This window comes from Oncorhynchus clarkii, chromosome 20 (genome assembly GCF_045791955.1).
Source record: "Oncorhynchus clarkii lewisi isolate Uvic-CL-2024 chromosome 20, UVic_Ocla_1.0, whole genome shotgun sequence".
Taxonomy (NCBI): domain Eukaryota; kingdom Metazoa; phylum Chordata; class Actinopteri; order Salmoniformes; family Salmonidae; genus Oncorhynchus; species Oncorhynchus clarkii.
In genome coordinates this window covers 28223657-28239760 of record NC_092166.1, presented here as the reverse complement: position 1 = coordinate 28239760, position 16104 = coordinate 28223657, and the positions used below count along the sequence as shown (strand labels likewise).

General features: G+C 41.5%; 1 protein-coding gene across 8 annotated transcripts in view; it reads left to right on the top strand.

Moving 5' to 3' along the window:
- LOC139376155 (adhesion G protein-coupled receptor L2-like) overlaps positions 1-16104 on the top strand; it is a 107585-nt gene that overhangs the window by 39145 nt on the left and 52336 nt on the right. For all 8 annotated transcript variants that reach the window (XR_011627885.1, XR_011627886.1, XR_011627887.1 and 5 more), the window contains 2 exons: positions 11372-11585; positions 15071-15180. Coding sequence is in view for 5 of the 8 variants with exons in the window: in XM_071118402.1 (XP_070974503.1) it covers positions 11372-11585; positions 15071-15180 (324 nt within the window). In the remaining 3 variants the exon portion in view is untranslated. The remainder of the gene's footprint in view (positions 1-11371; positions 11586-15070; positions 15181-16104) is intronic.

The window sequence follows — 16104 nt, the reverse complement described above, 5'->3', positions numbered from 1 at the left end:
CACTTATTCCAAGTAAAAATTCCCTGTCTTAGGTCAGTTAGGATCACCACTTTATTTTAAGAATGTGAAATGTCAGAATAATAGTTGAGAGAATGATTTATTTCAGTTTTATTTCTTTCATCACATTCCCAGTGGGTCAGAAGTTTACATACAGTCAGTTAGTATTTGGTAGCATTGCCTTTCAATTGTTTCACTTGGGTCAAACTTTTCGGGTAGCCTTCCACAAGCTTCCCACAATATGTTGGGTGAATTTTGGCCCATTCCTCCTGACAGCTGGTGTGACTGAATCAGGTTTGTAGGCCTCCTCGCTCGCACACACTTTTTCAGTTCTGCCCATCCTTTCTATAGGATTGAGAACAGGGCTTTGTGATGGCCACTCCAATATGTTTACTTTGTTGTCCTTAAGCCATTTTGCCACAACTTTGGAAGTATGCTTGGGGTCATTGTCCATTTGGAAGACCCATTTGCGACCAAGCTTTAACTTCCTGACTGATGTCTTGAGATGTTGCTTCAATATATCCACATCATTTTCCATCTTCATGATGCCATCGATTTTGTTAAGTGCACTAGTCCCTCCTGCAGCAAAGCACCCCCACAATATGATGCTGCCACCCCCGTGCTTCACGGTTGGGAGAGTGTTCTTCGGCTTGCAAGCCTCCCTCTTTTTCCTCCAAACATAACAATGGCAATTATGGTCAAACAGTTCTATTTTTGTTTCATCAGACCAGAGGACATTTCTCCAAAAACTATGATCTTTGTCCTTATAGTCTGTTTCTTTCATGGCGGTTTTGGAGCAGTGGCTTCTTCCTTTCAGCGACCTTTCAGGTAAAGTCCTTCCTGAGTGGTATGACCGCTGCGTGGTCCCATGGTGTTTATACTTGCATACTATTGTTTGTACAGATGAACGTTTTACCTTCAGGCGTTTGGAAATTGCTCCCAAGGATAAACCAGACTTGTGGACGTCTACAATTTATTTTCTGGGGTCTTGGCTGATTTCTTTTGATTTTCCCATAATGTCATGCAAAGAGGCACAGAGTTTGAAGGTAGCCTTTGAAATACATCCACAAGTACACCTCCAATTGACTCAAATGATGTCAATCAGAAGCTTCTAAAGCCATGACATCATTTTCTGGAATTTTCCAGGCTGTTTAAAGGCACAGTCAACTTCGTGTATGTAAACTTCTGACCCACTGGAATTATGATGCAGTGAATTATAAGTGAAATAATCTGTCTGTAAACAATTGCTGGACAAATTACTTGTGTCATGCACAAAGTAGATGTCCTAACCGACTTGCCAAAACTATAGTTTGTTAACAAGACATTTGTGGAGTGGTTGAAAAACAAGCTTTAATGACTCCAACCTCAGTGTATGTAAACTTCTGACTTCAACTGTAAATCATTATTTGAATATGTTGGTAAACCGTTGTATAGAAGTGATAATGCCCTCGAAGCCGGTGTTTGGAGGATATGCCTAACAACACCCGTGCCAATATATCCTCCAAACACCAGCTTCGAGGGCATTATCACTTAACTGTACTCTGTCAGGAGTTGATTGTAACATGATTGTATTGTATGTCAGGACTCGAATTGGACCTTCACTGTTATAATATTCTAACACATTAGTATTTGTTATCATTAATATATAGTGTAAGGGTTTCACAGCTGTGTTTTTGCATGTATGTGCATGTGGCGTATTTGTGTGAGCGTGTGCTTGCGGCGTGCATGAGAGTGTTCCCCTATCATCTGTGTCCTTTCCTTATCCAGCGAGTGACGCACAGAAGTGGGTTGAGGGCCTTGCTCAAGGGCACATTGGCAGATGTTTCACCTAGTTGGCTCTGGGATTCGTACCAGAGACCTTTCGGTTACTGGCCCAACACTTTTAACCGCTTGGCTACTCGTAGTCCTCCGGTTCTGGTTGGTCCCCAGTCAGCCCTACTGTTCCAGCCTCATTATTAAGAACCGATTTAATCCCTGTTCCAGTCACAGTTCCTCCTGACATACTCTGTCAATGTGCCGTACTGAGGGAGCCTCCTGGGCCGGGCTCAGAACACACAAACACACACACGCATGCAGGGCCATGTGATGAGGAGGGGACCCCCCTTAGGGAAGCACCTGACTGGTTCCGGGACTTGAAGCAGAAAGCCCAGCTGGGGTTTAAATGTGAGGGGTTAGGAACGGGGCTTTGGCTTTGAGGACATTTAAGGATGCAGCACAATCATTCAGGGGAGATAAAGAAACTGCGCCCTTGCTACACACAGGGGAGATTTTCCTTCTATATTCTCCTCTTTCTGTGTGTTTCATCAACTCTGTGGAAAACACATGCAATAATATGCTAGGCCAGCTTGCAGCAGTTAACTAATTATTGATGCTCTCCCTTGTGTATACTGAATAGGTTTCTCATAAACTCTCAACCAAAGCCTTTTGTGATTTTAATGTTTATTAACGCCTGTGACACATATTTGTGTCTTTGGACGCTGAGACTCTTTGGACGATGAGACTTTGGACGCTGAGACTCTTTGGACGCTGAGACTCTTTGGACGCTGAGACTCTTTGGATGCTGAGACCACACTTTAAATTGTATACCAAACAAAAACCATTGATTTCAAAGTTTGACAAACCATCACTCTATGCACAAGGATTACTTTTAACAATTTCCACTGAACATTTTATAAAAACACGTTTACAGATAGAACTGTGCAGATAGAAAGTTTGGTAACAGAATTAAACGGAGGGAGATTTTATCGTAATTATGTTACTAAAATGTGCATCATTGCATCTACATGTTTTATTTATTTACTGTGTAAATGTTTCAACGTTGTCATTAAACTTTGAAATCCATGGTTTTTGTTCGGCACACTGTTTAAAATGAAAAAAAAACGGGAGCCTCAGGGTAATTCTGTCACTGTGGAATTTCCCATTTCTATTTCCTTAACAAACAAACAAAAAAAAACGTTTGATTTGCCAAGCTCTAATAATCCAACAGGCGTTTGGTTTGGATAAAGATTGACTAAAGGAGACATTTTTCTAAGACATGTTTTTAACATGGTGTCGTCCCTGTCATGAAGAGCTTAATTAATGGGTGACCCTGCGTTGGCCTCAGAGGATTAAATGCGTTAGCTGTGTAATGATGTTGCTCCCCATTCTTAAATGGCTTCCTTTTGATGTGTCTTAAAGGTCAGAGGTTAGGGCAGTCCCATTGACAGAGAAGATGACCTCAGTTTAAACAGGGCATGTTAGATTGTTAGTTATAAACATAGAAATAGAATTTCACCCATCACAGACCCATTGGCTTGATTGGGAATTCCCATTCTTGTAATTTTAGTTCTATGGTTATACTCTTTCGCTTTCCCTCAGAGCTTGGAAAATCAGATGTCATCGAGGGATGTCTTTAGCTTGAGTTGAGCCTGCTGCTGTCTTTGAAGAACCAAAACAGTCTTTCGCCTAGACGCTACATTGAATTTGTAAATTGTCTGGAACTGTCATGTTTTGCCATTGCTGACTTTGAAGACAACAACAAGATCAGGTTAAGCACTAAAGGGCGCTTGGTGTAAAAATAAGGACAATAGGAGCATCACTCACTCGTGCGTCACTTTTGAAGTGGATTTGAGGTTTAGGTTGGGATTTAAAGGAGGCTTGCAAGTTAGCATGCCTGGAGCACCTGGGCTTGTGAACAGGAGAGAGAAAATAGGGTTGAGGGGAAATGGGGATGAGAAATGCCACCTGAGCGTCTGCCGTGACAGGGTCTCTCAGCCACACACATGTACACACGCCCATACAATATCTCCAATATCTCCAATATTTCCAAGCGCTTAAGAGATGCCACGGGGGGGCCTGACTCTATCATGCTTTAGTCCCAGTGATATGACAAATCCTTCCCTTTTAGTTCTCCAGAATGAGACACGCATCAACATGCCGCGCGTGTAATGCTCTCCTGCTCTCCTGCAATGCCCACCCACTGTTTCCAGAGGGAAAAAATATAGAAAACACAGTCTAGGAGATGAATGGCCACGGTCATGAATACCAAGAGTGATTTTTGGAACCTGAAGCACCACCATTGTATTTCAGCCATATTAAAGAGAGAAATTCCTGAGAGCATGGCTTTCACCACAAATGGACTAAGTGACTTATCCGGTTCTATTTTAGAATGCTTACGGTATATCGGAACCTGGAGGTGTTTGATAGCAGTTATTTGTCTGGGAAAGTAGCGTTTAGCCTTTGGGGTCTGCTTTGCGGTCTTGTCTGACATTGTCTTTAGAAACGATTCCCAGCAAGCTAGAACAGAGACGGAAAGAGAGAGAGGGGGTGAGTGTCATGGGAGATGGTGCCATATGTCCTTGTCGATTGTATTATTGCAGTTTTCGTGGTTGTAATGAAATATGGGCCTGTTGTAGCGGGGTCATGCCTGTACAGAGTATCTCCTGTGCAGATGTTATTTTGCAACTCTCCAAATCTCCTTCCTCATCTCTCAACTCACTCCCATGTGTTTTAATGTGTGTCTTCCTTTTGGATAGCATTTGTGAGATTGTATCACAGATAGAAAATGGCAGACACCAGCAGCTATGCTATTTATTGTATGCTACCAGACACTAGCAGCTATGCTATTTATTGTATGCTACCAGACACCAGAAGCTATGCTATTTATTGTATGCTACCAGACACTAGCAGCTATGCTATTTATTGTATGCTACCAGACACCAGCAGCTATGCTATTTATTGTATGCTACCAGACACCAGCAGCTATGCTATTTATTGTATGCTACCAGACACTAGCAGCTATGCTATTTATTGTATGCTACCAGACACCAGCAGCTATGCTATTTATTGTATGCTACCAGACACCAGCAGCTATGCTATTTATTGTATGCTACCAGACACTAGCAGCTATGCTATTTATTGTATGCTACCAGACACCAGCAGCTATGCTATTTATTGTATGCTACTGAGGGCTATGAAAAGAGACTTGTATGAAATATTTATACAAAATATAATAATTTTCTGTCAGCTTAAGAATGTTGTGTTTACAATTTGAGACTAGTATTATTTAATAAAGAAGGGGTTAATTGCAAGTGCCCTTTAGAAGCCACCGTGATTTTCTTCATACAAGTACTTTATTTCCAAATGAATTCAGCCTATTGTTTTTTAAATCCTTCCTTGGCCTGCAATCAACAACTTCCATTGAACAGATTAGAAATACTGCAGAGGAGTACAAAGAGAGCAGAATTTGTAAAAAAAAAAAAAAAAAACATGTAGCCGCTTTGTTCACACTTGTTAAGTATTCAAATATGCTTTGGATTTTTTTTCCTTTTTCTTAATTCCCTTTGGAAAATCGTGACTTCATCTTTGGAAAACATACTGTATGCTCGCTTGCCCTATACTCTCGCTCCGGATATTAGATTATGGAGGCATCCAGCGCAGTTGGGAGGAATGCTTGACTTTGGAAGATTCCCTCTTTCTTCCCGAGACATAGGCTACCAGTAATATTGAAGAATAAAACGACCAAAAAAGGCAAACAATTTTGAAGGACTCACGCTGTGTCAGTGGTGGGGCCACTCTTATTCTTCTAAAGGGCTACACCCTGCTTTATCCTGTGGAGAAAGCGTCCCTGTCAAGCCTAGGCCCAGAACAATGGGGGCCAGCCTGGGGGAACAGGTCCATTTGCATGCAGCTGTTTGACGTTTCCACGACCACAAAGACCAATCAAAGAGGCCTTAATGGAGGATGACAAGCGTCAACCAACGCCTAGCTGTGCTCTGTCTGTCTGTCTGTGAAGGCTCTTGCGGCCCTCGCCACTCTGTCTGTATCCCCCCCCCCCCCCTCCTCCAAAACTGGCCCACTTTTTGCCAGACTGATCAAACATTCCGGTACTCTTGCGGCTCCTCAGTCTGAGTCTGAAGTCCTCGTGGAGAGCAGAGGAGGGGAGTTTTGGGGGTTAAAGGTTGTATAGGATAGGCCTCTTAAAGGACAAAACAATCCTGGGAAAATGAGGGGTTAGGATGAGGGGCTAAACATAACTGTGACTGTGTGTCATGGTCTGGTGCTCTGGCCAAAGCCAATAGCTTTATATCAAACCTCAATTGTCTTTTTATTTTTTTTCTCTCTTTTTTTTCTCAGGGGTTTAAAAGCATCAGACGATGGCAGCGCGCCACTGGCTGGGTCTGTATTTTTCAGATGCACCCATCTGCGCTGTGGTGCCACTTTCAATTTCAAGGGTGTTGATAGAAAACAAAATATGTATTATGGAAAGGATTGTTGCCAGTGAATTATAGGCTGCGTACCCGAAAAAAGGAGAAGAGACTCCACACTTCCATAATACAACACATTGTGAGTCCGTATTGGCCCCCCGTCTGCCTACTCTGTGCTCACTTGAGCTCAAATAGCAGGCTTACCGTTGGCTGGCCAGGGGGAGGAATCTGAAAAGCCTATTTTCTTTCACCCAGTCAGTCAGTCAGTCAGTCACTGACCAGAATGCCTGATAAGGCGTCGCCGTGTCAACAGGGCCAGGAATAGGGGATCATAGCCAATTATGGCACAGAAAAAATGTATACAGCGGTTTCCATGGCAATTCAATTGCGCATTCTATTGAGTATATTATATACTGGCCTGCTGGTTGCAACCGTAGGATTAAGACTGTGGCGTATATGGAATTTTGGGTAACGAGTCATAATTGTATTTTTGTTTGTTTTGAGCTTGTAATGTATCATAATGCATCTTTGAAAAATATCTACGACACCCCCATCTAAAATATGTATAGGTTTGGCTGCTTGTGACTTTTGGAAAAGAAGCTTCTTCCGACTATATTTGTAAAATGATTGCAATTTTACCCTTTTCATGTAAAAATGAATAATTGCTATTGGGTAACCTATCTACTTGAAAATAAAGTTGAATCCCTATCCCCTCTTAAAATAAACGGATTAAGGCGATTATGATTTTAAAAAATTGTTCACGTTATTGTTAATAATTCTTGACCTTGGGACTAGAAGGTTATATCTGACATTTTGGTCAAAATTGTGTCATTAACACAGTTGCTCTTTAGGTGGTCCTTTACATGCGAGATATGTCAGATAAAAATAAATAATATAGTTTATAATGTAATTTTTTTGTAAATTATCTGAATGTTCTATCTGCACAAACACCTTTTAACTTGCTGCTATATGGTTCTATCTGCAGTCCAATCACACAATGATGGATAGTCAATCAAAAATAATTGGATGGAGGGTGATATACTTATTGTCATGAAAGAGGAAGACGTCACAAAAACAGTTCTGAGATCTGGGACTTAAAAAAAAAATGATTATCTCAAAACCATATATTTTGCAGATATAACCTTGGGACTCCCAAGTACTTGATTATTCATATCATAGGTTCTGGTCCTCTTTTTCAATTACTTTGATTTTTTTCCCACAATTTTTCTGAAGAATGTCTCTTTACAGTCAAAAATAAATAAATACAGGTGCCTTAGAGCATGTTTAAGGTCCTTAGTGAGACATTGCTGTTTTTGACTAGTTCTATAGCGATATGAAAACCTCCATGGAAGGGTTATTTGACTAAAATTACAAATGTGTTATTGATGACTAGCAAGTAGTTTACATACTTTGGGTGTCAGACACCAGAAAATATATCAGTTTTAGTCATCCTGAGCTAAGCTTTAGCAATGCTGCTAGTTCTCCATAGGATATAGTGTATTTGACATCTTCGCTTTAACAAATGTGTGATGGACATGAGTTCATATATTTGAATTCATATATGTGACTAGAAAGAAGGGTATTCTCTTGATTTAATCATTACATTTTTTTGTACTTTTCTATTGACATAAATGTAACATACTGTGCCGGATAGAATCTTATGACTGAAGCCAGATTGACATTTCAGAGCCACAAGTTTCTAGCTGCGATTGCACCCCATTTAAAAAAAAAAAAACAGATTTTCAAATGTCTTAGGATTTCGATGCTCTGCACTTCAGGTACATTTAGGGTGAGGACCAGAATGGGTGATCAAAAGAATAATTCACTAGAAAACAGTTCTGAGATCTGGAATGTGAAAACTTTATTGCTCAATATCTCAGAACTATGCTTTGGGCAATTCATTATCGGTTACGCGATTATACGGTAATTGTGCCAGCCTTATGTAGGATGATTTAATGTTAGTCTGAAGGAGCGATGAAGAGAGAGGTAGTCTTGCTCCGTTCTTTTATTTATTTTTTTCACACACAAACACACACACACGATGTGCTATGGATTTTCCCTCCTGTTTTCTGAACTGTTCTGAACTGCAGCTGGCTGCCCGACATGCTTGTGTCCTGTGGCAGTTTCTTTTCCTACCACTGCAAAGTTGGAACAGAGAAGTCAAACAAAGTTACACAGAGCCATGAGATGAAAAGCTTTTCACACTTCCTCAAGACATTGACACTCATGCGCACACAAAAATGTTTCTCCCCCCTACGTAAACCTCTCTGCCCCATTTAACTTTTAATAAAAGTCTCCAACATTCACAGTGATGTTCCAAAACAAATCTAAGTGGGTACATTGTAAATGTGTCATGCCCGAGTGGCACAGTGGTCTAAGGCACTGCATCTCAGTGCTAAAGGCATCACTACAGACACCCTGGTTCAAATCCAGGCTGTATCACAACCGGCCGTGATTGGGCACAGCACAATTGGCCCAGCGTCGTCCGGGTTTGATCAGTGTAGGCTCTCTTTGTAAATAAAAATGTGGTCTTAACTGACTTGTCTAGTTAAATAAAGGTTAAATAAAAATTATAAATAAAGTACCCATGTTTTCCATTCTGTTCACATCTGTTCACTTCATTGACACAGGCAGACCAATTCTTTACACTAATTGGTCTTTTGACAAATCAGATCAGCTCTGAAAAATATCTGATGTGAAAAGAATTAAGCTACCTGTGTAAATGCAGCCAAAGAGGTAAGAATGCTTTGAACTAATGGTTACTGAAAGAACATGATGTGCAGTCTTCAAACAGAACGGCTTTTTACTTCATTCTATTATTTAGGAAATTCATTCTATTGTAAGGAAACAAAACAAGATTTTCTCAAAACATGAAAACTTTTTTTAAAGGGATTTTTCATGATACGTATCCAATTACCGAGAGGTAAGTGAGTCTTTAATGAGATCCATGCTATCTGAAGGGAGTGGAGAGACCAGGCAATTTGTCCTTGTGTGCGCCCATAACAGTCAAGATACTCCCCCTTAATTGATATACTGTTGCCCTATGGCCAGATGGATCTATACTGTACTGGGGAAGAGGAGGCAGGCGAGCCCCAGGCTTAATCAATTGCTAGGCCTCAATTGACAGCAGCTGTGTGTGATCAGACCATACAGTAAACTGTAGTTCCCTGATAGATGGCCCATAGCTAACTGTTGGACAGAAGGGAAAGGAGGGAGGGGAAGTTACAGTGAGCTACAGTCCACTCTAAAGGAGAGTTTTTCCATTGAGAAACTTTACAACCCCATGAAAATGATTCTCTCTGTCTGCTTTCTGTAGCCTCTGCCTGTGTGATAAAGCTGTCACTCCCTCCGTGAGGAATGGCCATGAAACCCGTTCATTAGTTGTTGTGGTGAAGTTGAAGCCGCACGGGGTAGTTACAGTAGTTATAGCAGTTCGTTGGACTACGGCACATACATCTCAACGAAGCAGAATCCACAGACCAATTAGCATACATGTTTATCATTAGTATATTCATGAATGCACATATATTGTAATCTGAAGTGGTCTCATAGCATTCTGTTGTTAAATGGTTCATGCATAAAAAAGCATTTCCTATTGAGAGCTTGTTTGGTGCCTCATGCTTCCAGTCGAGTCTCAGAAAAACTCTCATCTCTTGGCTTACAGGTGCTTTATATCCACGTTGGTATCCAAACCTTTGTCGACACTCGCCAGTGTTTGTCTGCGACATTTGTGGAACCTACACAGAATACCATTATAATAGAGCAGGGCCATGGTACCACTACAGGCTAGAATGACAAGCAAATAGACAGACATGTGAGCCGAGGTCGAGGTCTCAGGGTAGTAGGAGTTTCGAGCCGAAATCACTTCAACTTTGAGCCATTCGTTCAAACAATTGCCAATTGCGTCATGCCCTGGCTGTCAAGTTGTGTATGGTTGCAATTAGCAGGCGGGTGCAAAGCAAACCCGGGGTGGTTAGTGTTATTACTTGACAATGCAGAGGAGCCAATGGGAGCGCTGAGAAGGTAACAGGCTGAAAAGAGCGACTAATTAGCAGAGTAGTGCAGTGGCAGAAAACACAAATGGCAGCTGAGCTGGCCCCTCAGAGAGGCAGACTGTTGCCGCGGACAACAGTGATTATTGACAGCTCATGCAGTGCTACTGCCTTGCACTTAGTCCTTTAACGGAACACCATTTGCATTTCTGGAACTTGAGGTGTTTTCTTAGGGATTGGTCTCGAAATAAACTGCACACCTGTTTGTTTGTTTTTCTTTCTTTCCTTCCTATTTTCTTTCTTTAATTGATCTATTTCTTTCTTTCTTTCTCTCTCCTCTGCTTTCTTTTAATATCTCTTTATATGCATTTCCATTTCCAAAAGAGAGTAAAAAAACAACCTTTTCAATATACTTTGTTGATGGGAGGAACAAAAACTGATCAAAATAGTTAATTTTCCCCAAAGCACAGATATTTGGCTGGTGTTCACATCTGCTGAGCTCCGCATATAGATTTTTCCTCTTCTGTGGATTTTTCCTCTTCAGTGTCTTCTATCATCGACACTGTAAAATGGATTAAATTACATTCCATGCTGCTGCTGGGAGATTCCGGCTCTTTTCTGCCTCTTGCTCTACTGGTAGAAAAGCTGAACGAGTGAAACAAAAAACAAATGAGGGAGCTTGTACCCCTTTGTCGAAACGAACCATTCAAACTTAATCGAACCATGGTCCCGAAGGAGGAATTGAGAGTTTGGGATTTTGAGTTCTATAGTATTGTGTTAGGTGTATTTGAATTTGTTTCTTGGGTTGTTACATGGACTTTTATACAATGACTATACAAATGTCTTTGCCAGAAACAAAGAGACCTTAGAGAAATTGGTAATTCAATTTAACTATCTTTCTCCTCATCCTTGTTGTACTGTATGTTATGATTCTTCTGTTTTAAACCGTTGTAAACATTGGGCGAGTCATCTGCAGTTACTAATTACATGGATTGTCTTTTGATGCTCTGCAGTCTGTACTACCTCCTAAGATATCAAATGACTCCATCTTATTGGGTACTTTTGGCTCCTCTTGGCTCCCATTCCTATGAATGCAGTATATTTTAGCAGTTTTGTACAGCACTTTACCTAATATCTCTTTTTACTTTCTCTCCCTCCCCCCTCTCTCTCATCTCTCTATCCCTCCCTTCCGCCCAGGGTTCGGTCGTGCGGCCCTGCCGTTTGGCCTGGTCAGGAGAGAGCTCTCCTGCGAAGGATACGCCATCGATCTCCGCTGCCCCGGTGCTGATGTCATCATGATCGAGACGGCGAACTACGGCCGCACCGACGACAAGATCTGCGACGCCGACCCGTTCCAGATGGAGAACGTCAACTGTTACCTCCCCGACGCCTACAAGATCATATCACAAAGGTAAGAGTCAACTGCTACCTCACCCAAAGCCTACAAGATTGTATCTCAAAGGTAATAGAGCAGAAAGGTCTCGTTACACAATATAACCTGGAGTTAGTTAGGGATGTGTGGTATGTGATTCTAGAGTCCAGTCTAGTGATTCTGCATCCACTAGTTTTCTATCAAAACAAAGTGGTTTGGTTTGGGTGGTAACCTTAATATTACTAGACTAGCATTTGTGTTACCTTTTCAACTGACCAAAAACAGACAATTTACCCACACTTCCTTGACTTTTTAATAATCAGATGTTTTTGTGGGTATTGTTGTGGAACTCTAGACCGTAAAAACTGGACAGGGGGTCATTAGTAGCAACCCTAGACCATATGCTCTATGCATCCCTGCACCAGGACCACTGCAGCTGCTCAACCAGCCAGCCAGCCAGTCTGTCCGTCTCAAAAGAGTCACATGAACCTCCTTCTTAATCCCTCTGTTTCCAACATTAGTTTTTTGTTCCAACATTCGTACTGCATTGACACAGCCCAGCACCCAGCCCTGTGCAATGCCTCTACCCCCCTCATAATACCATTCATATTAGTAACACTCTCCCAGGACATTTAGCTGCAATACTACCACTAGGCTGCACGCACCACTTTAAATTGACTGCTATGCCAGCCCTGGCCCGGAAGTGTGTATTTAAAGGACCCCAGATTAACGTTTCATAAGTCAGCAAGAACCCCGGCTCACCTACCGAAACACGCCGCTACCCTGCCCTGACCTGTGTGCTACTGAGTGTATGTAGTCATCCACCTTAAGAAATAGGTCCTGCCTGCTGCCTTATCCATCCGGCATCCACAAAAATTCCCATGAGCTCTTGAATAGATAATAAAGACGTCCCATATTTAGCTTGTCACGCTACATTTACTGCGGTGTTTGTCTCAGCAGTTGCACACAGACCAGACAGAGACAAAGACAGAGAATGCTCACCGTGTCCCTTGATTTGCCTGTTAGTGCTCACGTGCTGGTTTAGCCGACCTGGGTTCAAACACTATGTGGTATCTTTCAAATGCTTTGAGCATTTTCTCTGGCCTGCTTTGGTTCTACTGCATCAGACAAGTTCAATCGAGCCCAGATAAAGTGTTTGGAATTATATCAAATAGTATTTTATCCCATGTCTGCATTGTTGCCTGGGCTAGAACCCACTGAACTCCACTTCAAACTAATCTGTTAACAAAGGCTTTTAGGAGAGTCAGTGAAGGTGGTAAAGAGCCCAGAGCCCGATCTTGCTCTACACCACTAAACCTACTGTAGCTTGTGTGCGTTATTCTAATGTAGTAGATCAGAGGAAATGAGACATGACAATAATGAGTATTGATACAATAACCCTGGGTGGTTCAGGCAGCAGGTCTACGCCACAGAACAGCCAGCCCGATGATGCGCTAGTCTGAAGCCTGGTTATAATGGATGCTGGCTTAAACAATGGAGATAAATACACGCCATAAAATGAGAAATAGGCTGGTGGAGGATTTGTCTGTTACCATGGATGTCACCGTTAAATATTTGCTTGTCGTTTAGCAGACAATCTTATCCAGAGCGACCCCGTGAGAATCAAACCCACAACCATGGCGTTGCAAGCGCCGTGCTCTACTGAGCCAAATGGGATAACTGAGCCACGCGGGATTACTAAGTATTTAAATCATTTCAAAGACGCCATCAACCCATTGGTCATAAGCAGGAAAACATACAAATATGATTAACACAAAATGATGATAGGTGAAATTATCACTGTTTCAGTGGACAGAAATCAGTGTTAACACATTATGGAGGTAATGAGTCATTTCTGGTGTCATTGGAGTAAAAAAAATCACAAGACTGTAGCTAGCTAACAGATTAATTGCATGGATTTGGAATGAAGGGGAAGTTCTGGAGAGTTTTTCTCACCCTTTCCCATGCAGCACTAATCTCTTCCCTCAGAGTAGGACAGGGTAATAGCCCTGGGCAGGGGATAATGACATTTTTCTTCATTATTATTTTCTGACGAAGGGAAGTGGATAAGTGTAGCTCACATAACAGACATCGCTGTCTGTCTGCCTCCCAGACAACCTCCTCTAAAGTCATTGTAATAGTGGTGACGATGACGATGATCTGCCGGCTGCAATTGTACATTTGATGATGGGGACAAACAATGAGACAAACAATGGGACGAAATAGGAGAAAGAATATGATTAGTCTACATTAGTTGGAAGTAATTGTCCAATATCTCAATGCAAATCGCATACTTATATGCAGGTTGTAATAGGCAGCAAGTGACTGGTTAATGAACACTGCATTTTACGCATGTGTGTCTTATCTGTACGTAATTGTATTACACATGGATTTTCTACAAGGTCACGGGGTCACGGCAAAGTTTTGTGGCAGGTCTGATAACAACCTCATTTGTTCATGGCTGTCACACTAAACGCTGTCCTTTTCGGCTTTTGAGGGACAGCTAGGCTCTTTGCTTCGGCGGTGATTCTGTGAGAGATCTGTCCAACTTGCACGACTTTGCATTTGACCTTCTCAAATATTTATCACTAAACCGGCCTGCAAATTGTTAAGTCGCTATTTTGTTTGGCTTTTTTTAATTTATTTTTTTAAAACTTGTCATGGATAACTGTTTGCTTCTGCTGTTGTTGCTGCCGTCTCAATCCTTCAGTCTCAAGAGAGCTTGATTGAAGTGGGGACAATTTCATCCTATATTTATACAAAATCAGTTATTCTATTTCCCTCCCTTTCCCCCTCCATCTCTCACTCTGTTGCACTCGCAAAACACAAACACACACAATTGAAACCGTTTTAATTTAAGGGTAGCACATTCTACTTCATAGCCAAGGTCAACTCAAGTTATGAGGCAAATAACTAACTCCCATAGCAAAGGCTCGGGAGCCTCCCATAGCAAATAATGGTGAGCGTTCTGTGTTTTTGGTGGACCCGCTTGAAACAGCCAATTACCCTGCCTGTTGTGTACAATTTAAATTGTTCTCTGTGTGGGTGAGTGGTCTCAGTGGGTACATGGCTCTGATAAAGTGACATTCTCATCAACATCGCATAATATACTCCAGACCGGTCTTCAGGTCTTCACGCAGTTCTTCCACTCTTTATTTTTTTTACGTCTGTCTGTGTGTGTGTGTGTGTGTGTGTGTGTGTGTGTGTGTCTCTCTCTCTCTTTATATCTATTTACTGTTTCTCTCTTTTATTTATTCCCCCCAAATGATTCTTCTCTTCCTCCCTCAACGTGTTACGTTGGCGTCGACAGTACAGCACATTGAATCAAGGCCCTACTCTGATGAATAGGATTTTTTTACATCCTTCACCACAGCAATGCTGCAAACCTGATTTGAATAAGTGTGTGGAGGGAAGAGGGAAGTGCCTATGTATTATTCATGTGTCTCTCTCACCCTAATACCACTCCTGGGATGTTATAGTAGTTTGTGTCTTTGCTGAATTGTTTGTGATCCATCTTTTCCCAGGTGCAATAACCGTACCCAGTGTGTGGTTGTGACTGGCTCCGATGTGTTCCCTGACCCCTGCCCTGGTACCTACAAGTATCTAGAGGTTCAGTATGAGTGTGTCCCATACAGTAAGTATTCGCCCTTTTAATTATGCAGTGCTACTATGTGATGTTTCTTCAACCTATTGCTAGGTTTATTACAACCATTACTTATTTAGTGGGATCCTGTTGGGGGGGGGGGTGTTATGTGTTATCTTGTGTGTAATGTTTGTTTGTAGCCTATTATTAAACAATATACAGTTGATACCAAAACATATGTCATATTGACTTATTTTTCCTTTAAAAATCAGACTCTTGTAACATGCAACCTTTTTTCTGTTATGTAATTCAGTGGAGATGTATTTTCTGAAATAATATTTTTGCTTTACCTCTTCGTTTCTCATCACATGTTCCGTCCTCTCTTGTATCTTTTCCAAATGAACCTCTATGCTTTCTCTCCTTCTACGTTTCAGTCATTCTTGTTCCTCAGTTGTCTCACTAGGATCTTTCCCTCTTCCGTTTGCTGCTGCACTGCTTTAATGAAGGAACTCAATATTGTTCACTTGCAATTGTATTTTTTGGCTCATTAGGGAAATTTCGCCTGTAACATTAGCAACAAGTTATGTTCTGTGGTTGGCCGAAGCAGACTCTGGAATTTAGTTTAGATTTGTGTCCATGAAGTTTTTGTGTAAATACTGCTCCATTCAATACTGCCAAAAATAACTACATTGCTGTTTCTCTAAGAATTTAATCTGATTTTAAACTGAATAGCGATTTCAGAAACGCTACAATGTTTCTTTATGTCAAACAACTCATTTGAAAGTACTGTGGCCTGATTATTACCGATGCGGTCAGTGACCAGGTGAAAACATATTATTTTGATGGCAAGAAAAGCATGGAATCGTGATCTGTTAAACAGTGTTTGACTCCAGCCCTAACCTGACTGCTTTCATATTATAGGGCCTGATAATGTCCTATTTATTTCCCCCAGTCTTTTTCTTGTTCCCCCAAAAC